The sequence below is a fragment of the Chenopodium quinoa genome, unplaced genomic scaffold (assembly GCF_001683475.1).
Source record: "Chenopodium quinoa cultivar QQ74 unplaced genomic scaffold, ASM168347v1, whole genome shotgun sequence".
In the NCBI taxonomy this organism is placed as follows: Eukaryota; Viridiplantae; Streptophyta; class Magnoliopsida; order Caryophyllales; family Amaranthaceae; genus Chenopodium; species Chenopodium quinoa.
This window is the reverse complement of record NW_018745533.1, coordinates 1,944,764-1,959,451: the sequence shown is the minus strand read 5'-3', so window position 1 is coordinate 1,959,451 and position 14,688 is coordinate 1,944,764. Positions and strand designations below refer to the sequence as shown.

Genomic DNA, 14,688 nt, shown 5'->3' with positions numbered 1-14,688 from the left:
GAACTGAAAATAAACGTATGAAAACATGTTCTTCTTATTTTACTCTAAATTTCCTTGAAAAATAGTCAATTACGAGTACATAAATGTAAGTAAAATTATTACTCCTTAAATAATTTCATTGGTCAGTCGAAATACGGAGTAATAATTAAAAATAAAGGAAAAAAAACCAAGGATTGCCATTTGGCATTTGCCAAGAATTAGAAACGAACTGAGAGAGCATTGTTAATATCGTAATATAAAATCATCATATCATAATCTATCAAAATTTCTGGTACACATAGCACTGTCAAAAACCGAACCGAACTGGTGAAACCGAACCGTTTCAACCGATCCGAATGAGAACCGAACCGATTAAAAACCGATTTTATGAAACCGAAAACCGACCCGAACCGCATGTTAGTAAAACCGAAACCGAACCGATCCGAGTAAACGTTAAACCGTTTAAGAACCGAACCAAATCTAAACCGAAACCGTTTAAACTGGCATAAAAACCGTTTACACCGAATCGTTAACAAACTGCAACCCGTTTGCACCGAACCGTTTATAAACCGAACTAATTATAAACCAAACCGCTTATAAACCGAACCGTTTATGAACCGAATCGCTTATAATTCGAACCGTTTACAAACCACTTCCTACTAGGAGTATTTTGAACGACTCGATAAAAATCCGATTTTTTAAATAAAAAACAGACCCGAACCGTAATTTAGTAAACCTAAAATAAAACTGATCCAAATAATGTTAAATCGTAGAAGAATCGAACTCGTTAACAAACCAAACCAGTTATAAATCGAACTAAAATAAAACTGAACTAAAAAAAAACCGAACCGTTTCTAACCGGAAGAAAAACCATTAACAAACCGCAACCCGTCTGCATCGAACCGTTTACTACCCGGACCGTTTACAACCCGAACCGAACTTAAACCGGGATAAAAACCGTTTACACCGAACCGTTAACAAGCCCAACCCGTTTGCACCGAACCGTTTACTACCCGAACCGAATTTAAACCGTTCAAGAATAAACCGAAACCGAATCGAACCGATAATTATTTAAACCGAACTGAAACCGACCCGTAAGACATTTGAACCGATTTCAAACCGACCCGATTTCAAACCGAACCGAAACCCAACTGTCAAACCGTTTTGACATTACTAGGTACACATATCCTTTTGCTTATAATTTTATTTTTTATATTACAAAGTTTGTAATAATATAACAACAAAAATAATATAAACAATAAAATTGTCAGATATTTAGGGTTCTCACAAATCACAGGACACTTGGCTCCTCTTGTTCTTTTCTGGGTTTCTTCATTTTCTTCTCTCTCCAATTGCTCTCTCCAGAAAAACATAACCATTTTAATTCCACCCAAAAAAAAAAACATTTTATTTTAATATCGATCAAATTCAAATACCCTCAAAAATTAAAATAAAAGGGTAAAAAAATAAATAAATTTTTTAGAGTGTGATTTTTTCAACTTCCATTATCTTCCGCAGATTGAATCTAGTCACAACCACCCTTTTTCTCTCTCTTCAATGCTCTCATTTATTTCTCAAAAACCCCACAATTTTTAGCTTTCTGGGTATTTCTTTAATTTCGATAATCACAATATAATTTCTCAAAAAAATAAATTTCCACTACTAAGTAAGAGAGAGAAAAAAACAAGAAAAAAGCTTCATTTTTCGTTTTCATGGCGGTGTACACGGTGGGGACACCACTGTGCACGTGGCTGGTGGCGGCGTGCATGTCCGTTGGTTGCGGCGGTGGTGGTGGAAGAGATGTTGGTGCATCTTCTCTCTCCTCAAGAAGTCGCAAGAAAAGAGCAATGGAGTTTAAATGCAATGCTAAGATGTTAAAGGCATTTGAACCTTGTGATGAATACTATAATAATGGTAGTTTTTATAATCTTGGTAATAATAATGGTGATTTTCGTGGGTTTTCTTCGATTTTTGGATCCAATTTTGGGTATATGAATAGAAGGCAAAGGCGGAGTAATCGAGCTCTACATTCAGGTATATCAATGGAGTTTATTGGGAATTTTTTTGATTATTTTTTCAAGTAATTTTAATGGGTTTTATTGGATTTGAGTTTATATTGATATTTCCAATGTGGGTATTTTTATTTTTGATTATTTTATTTGAATGATTTTGATCATATTTGATTATTTATGATTTTGTTGATGATCTTATTTGTTGTGACTTGTTTATGTAATCATAGGATTTTTCATTAGATTCTTGAATAATTGAAGATCAAGTATCTGTGTTTGTTGAGTGTAGGGGCGTTTAATACGAGGCAATATTATAATTGACATCAAGGATGACATGTTTTTGTCCCTTGTAAAAATTAGTGAAGTGTGACTATGTCAAACCTGTTCATGCAATTTGTGTGAGGGAGTTTTGTACTTTTGGATGATGTTGCTGTTATCTGTTAGTATGGAGTGAGAATCTTATTGTGCATGAGATGGGATAAATGTATCTACTCTGCTTCCTTTTTGCCTGGCATTTCGCCGTCTTTTGCCGAATTTGAGGATGGTTGGTAGGATCAGTTGATTCTTGCTAGGTTTCGGAGGGACGATGTTAGCAAGTGTGAAGGCTCATTTAAGTCATTCAACTTTGGTTATAGTTTCTCAGACGTGACTACCTAGGGTGGAGATTGTTCTATGAAAGTTGCATAGTTTATGATATACGTTTAGGATTGGTAAGCTGGCCTAGTTGCTTGGCCTTGGATTTAATTTATTCGTCTTTCATGAGTGTTAATCCTTGAGGATGTCATTTGATGTGGGTATGTTTATTTGATATTATAGGGATTTTTTTCCCTTGAATTCTTCAATTGTTTTGCAAGAATTGGCTTTGGAGCATGATATTGATGCACATTTATCTAGTAGGGGATGAATTAATTACAGAATAGAAGTATAGAAATATTTGTCTGACTAAATGCACAGCCCCTATAGAGAATTGCATCTAGCTGATCCTCACTACATCTCGGCACCCTCCCTAGAGTCCCTACCCCTCAAATATCTACCCGTCCACCCACGCCCAATAGTTTGAGCCTTGTCAAGTGAGTTTATGTGTGGTTTAAATTTATGGTTCTTTCACTTGAGCCTGGTTGTTTTATACTATTGGAAATCAAGCTGAGTTGAGTAGCTTCTTTGAGCCTGAGAAGAGGGGTAAAACAGAAATGTGAGTGAGTGAAGCAAAATAGTAATGCTGTCGATTGTAGGGTTTCACAGTCTAGCATACTTAAAACCATCATAAGTATGACCAATAAATGACCCCTTGCAATACTCCTAAATTACAGACTGATCTGTTATTATTCAGTTGCATGTTTTTGCCTTTTAGGGCTTTACATCCCACATTTCTAAATATATGATGTGCTTTAAACGTGAAAATCTTTAAAATTGACTGAAGTATATAAATAAATCATATATGCATGCTTTCACATGTGGAAATAGGTACGTAGTATATAATAATTACCATATATTTTTAGCGTAATTATTGGTCAAAGTTCAATTTTAAAAGCAATAAGATTTTATTTTTGAAGCGTAGAAAGAATAGCTGTCATCCTAAGTTTTAATACCCTGAGTAGTCTGAGCTGATTGCATATGAACTTGAGCTGAGTGCTAGTGAACTTGAGCTGTGGCTTAGTGAGGCCTGCAATTCAAATAAATACTAGCTTGAGCCCTTGGTTCTGGAGCTACTAATAGTATTGTTTAGTCACAATAGTATCTATGCTATGATGAAGGAGTGTGCAGATATAATTGTAGAACAACACTAAAAAGACCTTTCGTTACCAGGAGATGCGTTTCTATATTGAGAGGGGTGATTGGGCTTATGGGCCTTGTTTTTTAAAATCTACTTTATAGGATGTGATTGGGTTGTTTATCTTTTTTGGGTTTTGAAGGCTTCCCAATATACAATAGTTATATATTCTGTGGTGGTATCTGACTGAATGATCGTGTAACTTTGCTAAGTTTCTATAGCTGTTTGATCTTCCTGCTATGTGGCTCAATATTATGAAAAAGGAGCAAAATTCTTATTACTTGTCTATTAATAGTCTTTTTCTGTGTTTCAGGAAGAGCCATGGCTGTGGCAGTTGAGCCTTCAATGGAAGTTACATCTAATAAGAAGCCTGTTACAAAACAGAGGCGAGTAGTTGTGACAGGGATGGGAGTGGTTTCCCCGTTAGGACATGAAATAGATGTCTTCTACAATAACTTGCTCGAGGGTGTCAGCGGCATAAGTGAGATAGAGACTTTTGATTGTGCCAGTTTTCCTACAGTATGTCTATTGCCTTCCTTCGCATCGCACGTGTTGAATTCTTCTGCTGAAAACTTGTATTTACAATTTATTTTACTTTATTTTATTTATTTATTTAGTTATTTTGTTTGTAGAGAATTGCTGGAGAAATCAAGTCTTTTTCTACTGAAGGTTGGGTTGCACCTAAGCTTTCGAAGAGAATGGACAAGTTCATGCTGTATATGCTTACTGCTGGAAAGAAAGCCTTGGTGGATGCTGGACTTACAGAGGAAATTATGAATGATATAAACAAAACAAAATGTGGTGTTCTGATTGGTTCTGCAATGGGTGGCATGAAGGTACAATATTTTGTTTAAGCATGTAATCATTCACCATGAGAGTGATTAATATTGGGCCCAGGGCCGCCCAAAAACTTGTTCTAAACCTACAATGTCTTGAGCCACTGTTGAGGGCTTGAGGCGTGTGGTTAACCTCTAAGTCTGTCACTGCTCCTTAACGAGGTTAATGCTGCTGTCTAAAGCTGGAAGCTAGTTTTACTTTAATGTTTATTAGGGAATGTAAGAAAATATTCAGTTAAGTTGAGCTTGTGTCACCATGATATTTACATGAGGGCTATATTCACATTACCTACCTAATGTCCTAATGCGATAGAGATTGTTTCTAATGCTGTCATGCCACTGTTGCTTAATACTTCCTTGACATTGGTCTGTGTTTGAACTTGAGCAGGTTTTTAATGATGCAATAGAAGCTCTCCGTATTTCATACAAGAAGATGAATCCGTTTTGTGTGCCATTTGCAACAACAAATATGGGATCTGCCATGTTGGCAATGGACTTGGTCAGTTGTTCTTTACAGCTATTGAAAAAACTTGTTCTGACTCTGTAATGTTCTCTTGATGATTGCTGATTGTTATTTTAAACCACAGGGGTGGATGGGCCCAAATTATTCAATCTCTACTGCTTGTGCAACTAGCAACTTTTGTATACTTAGTGCAGCAAACCATATTATTAGAGGGGAAGCTGTAAGTATTCCTGTATACTGACTTTTTGGAATCTAGTTTCTGTTTATTTTCATATATTCATATTGAACTTTTCCTGATAATTTATTGAGAGAATGTAGGATTTGATGCTCTGTGGTGGCTCAGATGCAGCAATAATACCAATTGGTATGTGTGTGTTGACCTTTATGATCTTTCATTAGTTTTTTCTGATTTATTTTGTATACTTACCTATCTATATAATTTTAAATTTTCCAATAGGCTTGGGAGGATTTGTAGCTTGCAAAGCACTTTCACAGAGGAACAATGATCCTACCAAAGCATCGCGCCCTTGGGATATGGTATGATCTTTTTCTTTTGTCCTTGGCTGATCATGTGTAATTGGATCATATTGTTCTTGCTGAATAAACTTGCAACCTTGGAATTTGTGGCCTGTAACTGTTAATTTTTTTCTTCTTCTTCATGTGTGCAAGACCCAGTCTGAAAGATAAATTCTGGCATATTAGTGCATACAGAAGGATGTTTAACTTTACCTTAATTGGATTTTGTGTCTTCAGAATCGTGATGGGTTTGTTATGGGGGAAGGCGCTGGTGTTTTGCTTCTGGAAGAATTAGAACATGCTCTGGTATAGTAGCTCTTGACAATTGCTTGATGAATTTTAATCACTCGGGATTAGTTGTTTTTGCATGCTGACAGGATTGCATTCTTATTTTGCAGGCAAGAGGTGCTGAAATCTATGCCGAATTTTTGGGTGGTAGTTTCACTTGTGATGCCTATCATGTGACTGAGCCTCACCCAGAAGGTAACTTATGCAAGGGTTTAGGGTGTGGTTTTTTTTATTTACAATGGACCAAAAGTACCAATCAAACACACTATGTTCTGTTTTCATCTGTAATTGTCTTCTTTTATCATCACTCTTCAGTACTTGGATTTCTTGGGTGCTTGACTATGTGTCACGGTCCGGGAGTTTGGACCCCGAAACGTGCGGCGCGCTCTAGCCTTTTGGTGGCAAGAACGCTAGCCATGAGCGGAAGAGGGGCTTGTGAGCACAAAGCAACACAAGCGAGTAATAGAATCTCAGGAGCACTCACGTCTATCTGGGCGACGGAGTGCGGGTGGTCGGGGCTTGTGACGGCCGGTACTTCAAAGCGGGCACAAGCGGGTCCGAACCACGAGTCCTTAGCGCATCAAGTTGGGTTGGAGGGGAGCTAATATGCAAGTAAGACACAATATCTATAAAGGTCTAACAACAAACAAGCATAAAAGCAAGGCAACACTTGGTAGAAGGCTTTAAGATTTCATTAATCATTCGCCCTCTAAAGAGCTTTAAATGACATACAAGGAGAATCCCTAGTGAACACTGATCTGACAGTAACACAATAATGGGACCTCAAGCTAAGAAAACATAACCTAAACTCTAGGAAAGCACTTAAATGGAATCTAATACATCAAAAGGAGTTGGATTCTAACATCCTCCCTCACTTAAGCTGTCGACGACCTCGTCGACTTACAAAAGTTACAATCAAAATTAGAAAACCCTAAACTATCTCAAGTTTCGGATGCGCCGTTGGTGCGGCTATCTTCTGGAATCTTATCTGACTCTTGAGCTGGATCTTCTTTGTTGACGAGGAGCTTGTCTCTGGAGTCGCTCGGCTCGAACATCTTGTTGAGAGCTTCATCTCTAAATTTCCTCCTGGGAGTGGAATCTGTTGAATTAAGGGGGACAGCTGCTTCCACCATCATCTGTTGGGGAGCTGCTTCCTTGAGACTGTGGTGGAGAGCTTCAAGTTGTGGTTGGTGCCTCTTGGGTGACCATTTTCTTTGTAATTCCTTGCACGCGCCCTGCGTTGTTTGCTCAACCACTGTTTTTCCTCCCTCTTGGGAGGTTCTTCTTTGGTGTCTCTTTGGTGTCTCTGGGCTCGTCGCTCTTTGCTTCGAACCTTGTGACTGATTCTGGTTTTGGCGGGTGTGTATCTGGGATGTTGCCAACTCCATGGGCTTCATCTCCCGCTTCTCTGGGTTTCTGGTGCGAGCTTGTTTCTTCGATGTTGCCTTCTTCTCAGGCTCCATCACTCGCATTGCCGAAAGATATCGGACTTCTGGTTCTTCTTGAGGTGCTATCATTCTCATAGCACTCAGGCGTCGTATGGAACCCATCCTATATGTGGGCTCCTCATCGCTGCTAGTCTCTTTTGTGGCTTCCTGAACGGACATGGATGACAATCTCTTTTGGATCTTGTCAAGTTCTTCTTTATGCTCGCAATCCCACCATTTGTGTGGACCTCGACAAAATATGCAGTTTATTTCCCTTGTGTTTTCCGAGGATGCGCCGGCCCTCGAGTTTCCTGAGTTGTGGGAGGGGGTAGATGTTTGTCTCTAGGCATCACCTCCTCCACTTCTTCTATGATATGTATTAATGGTGTTGGACGATACTCGTGAGCCGTTCTCTGTACCCTTTGGAGAGCTTGGAGACGGACTGTTAGAGCGTGTTGACGTCCCACTTGAATCCTTCTCGGATTGACGACCCTTCCCGACTGAGTAGTCCATCAATCTCTCAGCAGCACACATAGCAGCAGCGAGGGTATCAATATTCTGCCTCAAAATCTCTCGCTGCGCCCATTCCTTTAACCCGTTGACAAAGTTGAACACACGATCTTTCTCATTCATGTCTGTGATGTTCAACATTATCGCCGAGTATTCCTTAACATAGTTGCGAAGAGAACCCTTCTGGCGGCACTCTTGCAACTTCATCCGAGCAACAAACGTTGTGTTGACGGGGTAGAATTGTTCTTTGAGTTCCTCTTTGAACTCCGCCCATGTATCAATCTTGATCCTTCCTGCTTCGATGTCTGCGTGCTTGGTGCGCCACCACAGCTTAGCATCTTCGGACAAGTACATGATGACAGTATCCACCTTCTGATCGTCACTTAGTTGACATATTCGGAAGTACTGCTCCATGTCGAAGAGGAAGTTATCAACTTCTTTCGCATCTCTAGCGCCACTGTAGTCGCGAGGTTTGGGCGGCTTTATCTTCGCCGCACCAACACCCAGTGCGTCTCTGCCCACAGCGCGCGTTAAGGTAGCACATTTCTCAAGTGCTTCGTCGGCTTTTCTTTGAACAAATTGCAATTGTTCGCGGAGGGCATCTCTGTCAGCCATCAATTTCACAATTTGCTCGGCTTGCTCGTGTACAATGACTTGGAGCTCGGCCCATTTGTCCGCCTTCTCCTCGAGCCAAGCGAGCCTTTCTTCTACGAATTCCATCTTCGTGTAGCCCTCCTTGGTGCCTACACGGGTTGCTTGCGACGAGGTTTGAGCCTCGGCTCTGATACCAACTGTCACGGTCCGGGAGTTTGGACCCCGAAACGTGCGGCGCGCTCTAGCCTTTTGGCGGCAAGAATGCTAGCCTTGAGCGGAAGAGGGGCTTGTGAGCACAAAGCAACACAAGCAAGCAATAGAATCTCAGGAGCACTAACGTCTATCTGGGCGACGGAGTGCGGGTGGTCGGGGCTTGTGACGGCCGGTACTTCAAAGCGGGCACAAGCGGGTCCGAACCACGAGTCCTTAGCGCATCAAGTTGGGTTGGAGGGGAGCTAATATGCAAGTAAGACACAATATCTATAAAGGTCTAACAACAAACAAGCATAAAAGCAAGGCAACACTTGGTAGAAGGCTTTAAGATTTCATTAATCATTCGCCCTCTAAAGAGCTTTAAATGACATACAAGGAGAATCCCTAGTGAACACTGATCTGACAGTAACACAATAATGGGACCTCAAGCTAAGAAAACATTACCTAAACTCTAGGAAAGCACTTAAATGGAATCTAATACATCAAAAGGAATTGGATTCTAACACTATGCCACCTCATCCACTTTTGCCTGTCGTTGATTTCATTTGGAAATTGTAAAGCAGAGGCTCCTTTTAAGAGGAGAGGTTTTATGTGAATGCTAACTTTTTGTAGGATAAGTAAGACTTCATTATAAATTGCATCAGTATTTGGTTGCTTTTTCATACCAATGATTATCACGATCATACACCTTCCTTCATTGTTAGGCGGGTAAACATTTTAAGATGACAATTTTCATGTTGTGTCAGGATCCAGGAGTTTTGGGTTTGCCCCTTTCCACTGCAGAGTTTTTGCTTGTGTGATTTATGGGGGTTTGTGTGAGCCAATTAGCCATTTTGGTATAAATAAATTTACCCTTTTGCCAGTTTGACAAGAAAAAAGGTGACATTTTGGTATTAAAAAAGAATGAAAAAATTGCTGATGTTTTGGCCTATTTCTCGCTGGGCTTTATTTTATTGAGAGAGGTTAATTTATTTTAATCTTATTTCTGCGACTATTTTTATTTTATCTCACAACTACAATTGAGTAATTTATTTATTACTCCCCCCGTTCCCAAATGATGGTTACTTGTGATTTTACGTGGCTGTTAAATAAAAGAAGATAATGTAAAGCAATGATTAGATGTCACACATATAAAGTATTAAGGCATTAAATTAACGTTGGATAATAGGAATATTTTCTTTGGGAGTAGGTAAGTAAGAGTAGTTACTTTGGGAGTAGGTAAATATCTTGGTGAATTGGAATAGTTGCTTTGGAAGTATGTATATATATATGAGGGAAAATGTGTAAAAGAATCTATATTGGAAATAGAAAGAGTTGGAATGTATCTAACGAAGGGGAACACCAGATGGCAAATGTAACCATTATTTAGAATGGAAGGAGTAGTTAGCTATTGGTAGGTGTTTAAGTTTTGTCTCATCTTCCACTCTGGTATACTGAGGTATAGATAGTTTTAGAATCTAAATCTAAATTGGAGGAAACATACCTTGATTAATTTTTTTTTCAGTGGTTTGATTTCCTGTTGAAGCTTTCAAAGAAGTAACATTATAGTTAATTGCTTGAAATGGGTTATTTTTAACATAAAAGCTTTTAACGATTTTAACAGGAAATCAACCCACACACCCACACACACACACACACAAAAGTTAATGTAAAATTGTTTGAAATGGAGGTAAGAGGTAAGAATGTTTAATAGAAATTAAGAAAAGTTGCAGAAATAATGTAAAAAAAAAATAAGTACACATCACTTGACTGAAAAAGTGGTAATAAAAAAAAAAAAAAAAGAAGAAAGGCAAATAAATTCTTATCTAGCTTTTTATGGGCTACAGTGCTTGGAGCTTTTACAGTTTTAGGTGCTACATTATTTGGAGATTCAAAGGGACTGGGTTTCTTTGTAAATTTTGTTACTTTGACCTTCAAGGACATCAAGTGCTTTGTTTACTACTCTTAAACTTCATGTCCTGTTTATACTCTCTTTCCTATCAAACCAAAAATAAATAAATAAATAAATAACCATAAATAAGTGTAAATGGTGGCTCCATAATTTGTACGAGGGACTTGATATCCTTAATTATGCTGCATTATGGTTTCCGCAAACATCCTCATTTGAAAAAGTAGTTATTTAAAAAGCTGATATGTCTTGCCTGCTCACTTGCTCTATTAGTTATGAGGACACAAACTTTGTATGACTTCTGCCTGTTCATGGTGCTTTATGTTGCTTTTGATGGTCCCCTACTTTCTCCTGCATCTTCAATGTATTTTTTTAGCTGGAGATTGATAGTTGATGTGTTTTTTTTACCCTATTTTTATTATATATATATATATATATATTTTTTTTTTTTTTTTCTGTACAAAGGGGTTGGAGTTACGCTCTGCATTAAGAAAGCCTTAGCTGAAGCTGGTCTTGCCAAGGAAGATATCAATTATATAAATGCACATGCTACATCAACTCCGAATGGTGATCTTAAGGAATACCAAGCCTTGGTTCGCTGTTTTGGTGATAATCCTGAGGTAAATTAATTTTTTATATCCTCTTTTGCAGTGATTAATTATTTATTAAGCTTTAATAAGCTTTTTTTTTTTTTTTTTCCCCATACACAGGTGAGAATAAACTCTTCAAAGTCCATGACTGGCCACCTACTTGGAGCAGCTGGTGGTATTGAAGCTGTTGCAACTGTACAGGTATTGTTGGACTAGTAATCCCATGATATCAAATTAGCAACATGGCTTGTTCTTGACCTTCAGTGTTAAAAAAAAAGTCCCCCTCCCCCCCCCACCCTCCCCTCGCACGGGGAGAGAAACCTGACTCTATTTGATTGGGTTTTGGCTAATAATGCAACTTAATTGGAGTTATAAAACGATGGGCATTGTTTTTTCCGCTTGATATTTGTCAGCTAAAACGAAGACAATCACTTGATTCTTTTTTGGTTGACATAACGGAGTTAAAATTTTCTAAGAATTGGAAGATTGTGGTTTTGTTTGGCTGGCTAATACATGAGAAGTTACTTATCCTAGGAAGTCCCACTTTCCACAAAATGGAGGAAGTTGCTTTCCTAAATCCTCGTAGATAAGTGGAACTGAGAAGTTCTACTTCTCATGTGGTGGCCATGTTTATCCAAAAAACATTTCTTACTTCCTAGGAAAACCTTCTTCCTTGGATATTTTACCTCTTATATCAAACCAGACGGCCATTTGATAGAAAGGAAAAATGTTCTTTGGTTGAATACGGGAAATAGATTTTCCCATAGAAAGTTTGACTTCAATTTTTGTGGGAAGTGAAACTACATAAGTTTGACTTCCCATGTTTTATCAACCAAACAAGCACCCTTTTTATTTATTTATTTATTTATTTTTATGGGCTATTAGCATCATCTGTATTTTGTCTGGTCTTCTAACAGAAAATAGTTTACCAGTATCCACGTTATAGTTTCTCAAAGTAGAAAAATATATTTTAGATTTGTTTTCCTGGGTTGTATTGATGAAGAGTGTCACTGTTTTTCTAGAGGTGCTTTGTAGTAATTACAAACAAATGATTTTCGAAACTCGATTGCTTGGTCATATTAATTCATACCTTCATGTTCCTCTTTTACAATCATTTAACACATATCTCCTTATCTTTTGGTCACCCAACCAAGTGATTGGAAAAAAGTCTTCCATTTGAACCTATCTGGCTAAGTGCTTTTTAACTAATGCATATGTGTGCTGTAACAGGCAATACGGACAGGATGGCTACATCCAAATGTCAACCTTGAAAATCCAGATGAAGGCGTGGTATTTTTTTTATTATTTTTTTAATAGCTGCTATATCTTTGAAATTCAGTGACTTGTATTTTGTCTTATAAGCTGTTGCCTGCATTTTTCTTTAAATTCTGCATTTTTTTTAATCACCAAGCTAAAAAAACGAGTTGTGCTAGAATGTGATGGCTGTGAAGTATGAATAATGATTTGTCTGTCATAAATACTTATTTATCTTCATTGTTGCTTTAATGATCTCTTGTGCCAATCCAACTGCACTTGACTGCTTGAGCATACTCAGACTGAATTTATCTGTTCTGCCATTAATGTTGTTTTTTTAGACTTAATGAGTATTAGTTGGTATGAGGTGTAAATTTGTTACTATGCTTTGTACCATTGTATCATCTAACTTGAAGGTGCTCGAACCAGGACACTAAGTTGCTCGTTGGTCCAGAGAAAGAAAGAATGGACATCAAAGCAGCTTTGTCCAATTCGTTTGGGTTTGGTGGACAGAATTCTTCAATCGTATTTGCTCCTTACAAGTAGATCATTTTTGCTACCGTAGCCACACTTAATAATGGTGCTGATTATATCAGGTTTGCTGCTTCTCTAAGTGCATTATAACTGTATATAGAACCGTAGGTTTTTTGGGTTAGAAACTTCTGTCTAAAAATGTGGAGAGATAGACATGTGAATCTTGTTTGGTTTGCAACTGAAAACTTTGGAAACATGTGAATTGGATGGCATTAGTTCTTCTAAATTAATTGCTGTTTATAGGATGTACATGAGAACTTTATGTTATTCCATATACTGTCATAAAATCGATGTGGAATCTTAATTAACTTAATGAAACATACTGTCGTAAAATCGATGTGGAATCTTTATTAACTTAATGCAGTTAAACAAATCATGTTGTTATTATTCACAAATGTATTTGATGAGTGATGTGTTGCATTTTTACTACTCCCTCCGTGTTTTTTTTAAGTGATACATATTGACCGGCACATAGTTTTAGGCAATTTAATTGACTTAAATAAAATAAGAGGTAAGTGGGGTAGTGGAGTATTAAAAAATTGTTAAAGAAAGATAGTGGGGTTAATAGTTTATTGAAAAGTAATGAATGTGAGAGGAAAGATATAATAAAAAAGTAGTGGGTTTGGGTGGGGGCCATGAGAGGAGAGAGATATAATATTTTAATGTATTGTTTTGCCAAAAAAGGAAATGTATCACTTAAAAAAACACGGCCGGAAATGGAAAATGTATCACTTAAAAAAACACGGAGGGAGTAATATTGCATTCATGCTGGAAAATATTTATTTTCATTCTGTTGGAAATGCACTTAGTTTACAATCCTGAAAGAGATTCAAGAGGTTTCCAATTGTACGTGAAAACATATAATATCTGACAATCATGTTCATGCTTCTCTACAGGGGTGCGAATTGATGGTTTGTTACAACTTGATAAAAAAAAAAGTGCAGATTGCTAATATCTAACCTTGCATTCCTAGAAGGCATATAGATGGCAGAAGTGCGTAAGGTGATGCTTTTACATAAAGGCATGCTCAATATGAGGGAAAGTTAAATGCAGCCTGCTGGCGACAAGAGGACTTGCTTCTGGAGCAGATTTATTGTCACTCTCACTATACTTGGCACTTTATACCGCTCCACAAGATATGAATATCCGCTACTTAAAACTGCTGTTGGTTTGTTGGTGTACAAGTGTAATTGAATGGGTTTTGATATTCATAGCGAGTTTTAGAATAGAATTTTACATTCCAGTTAGTTACTGATGAATGTTGAGACTTTTCTGTCTTTGATGCTCAACACTCATGTGCGCTCTCTCAATCATTACTTGACGGGAAGGTGTTGGAGAGGTGCTGCACTTATTTGATGCATCTGCTGTTGGGTAGATTTAGATTCAATAGTGGTGTCAAATAGTGTAATTTTTTTTTTCTCATCTGAATTGATAACTGAAACAAAGGTGTATGCCATTTATTGATGCTATATCTACAACTCCTACAAGCAAGTTAAACATTGATACACTATTTGTTGATACTTGTAATTTGAGTTGTTAAGCCACATTGAACGCTCCTGCTACCATGAACTACAAAGTGAGGTTTCAATCATTCCCTTCACCTGATTTTCTGTATCAAAAGTTTTTAAAGTGAATTCTAGCTGTTCGTATTTATAATAGCAGTGATCAGACCAACATCTAATCTTCGTTTGCAAATAATAAAACAGAATTTTTTTTTTTTAAAAAAAAAATAATAATAACACCTTAACCTACAAACTACAAAAAAATAAAGTTCATTATTTTTTTTTTTTAATTTTTTTTTTTATTTATAGATTTT

At 37.5% G+C, this 14,688-nt stretch overlaps 1 protein-coding gene across 1 annotated transcript; it reads left to right on the top strand.

Annotated features, from left to right (window-relative positions):
- Nucleotides 1–1,212: 1,212 nt before the first annotated feature.
- LOC110715929 (3-oxoacyl-[acyl-carrier-protein] synthase II, chloroplastic-like) lies at nt 1,213–14,463 on the top strand. The gene is made up of 14 exons (XM_021894547.1): nt 1,213–2,013; nt 4,073–4,278; nt 4,392–4,595; nt 4,984–5,094; nt 5,183–5,278; nt 5,377–5,422; nt 5,516–5,595; nt 5,812–5,880; nt 5,973–6,057; nt 10,960–11,114; nt 11,205–11,285; nt 12,315–12,374; nt 12,768–12,934; nt 13,769–14,463. Exons 1-13 carry the CDS (start codon nt 1,692–1,694, stop codon nt 12,882–12,884), a joined length of 1,632 nt encoding a protein of 543 aa, XP_021750239.1. The 5' UTR covers nt 1,213–1,691; the 3' UTR covers nt 12,885–12,934; nt 13,769–14,463.
- The last annotated feature ends 225 nt before the right edge of the window (nt 14,464–14,688 follow it).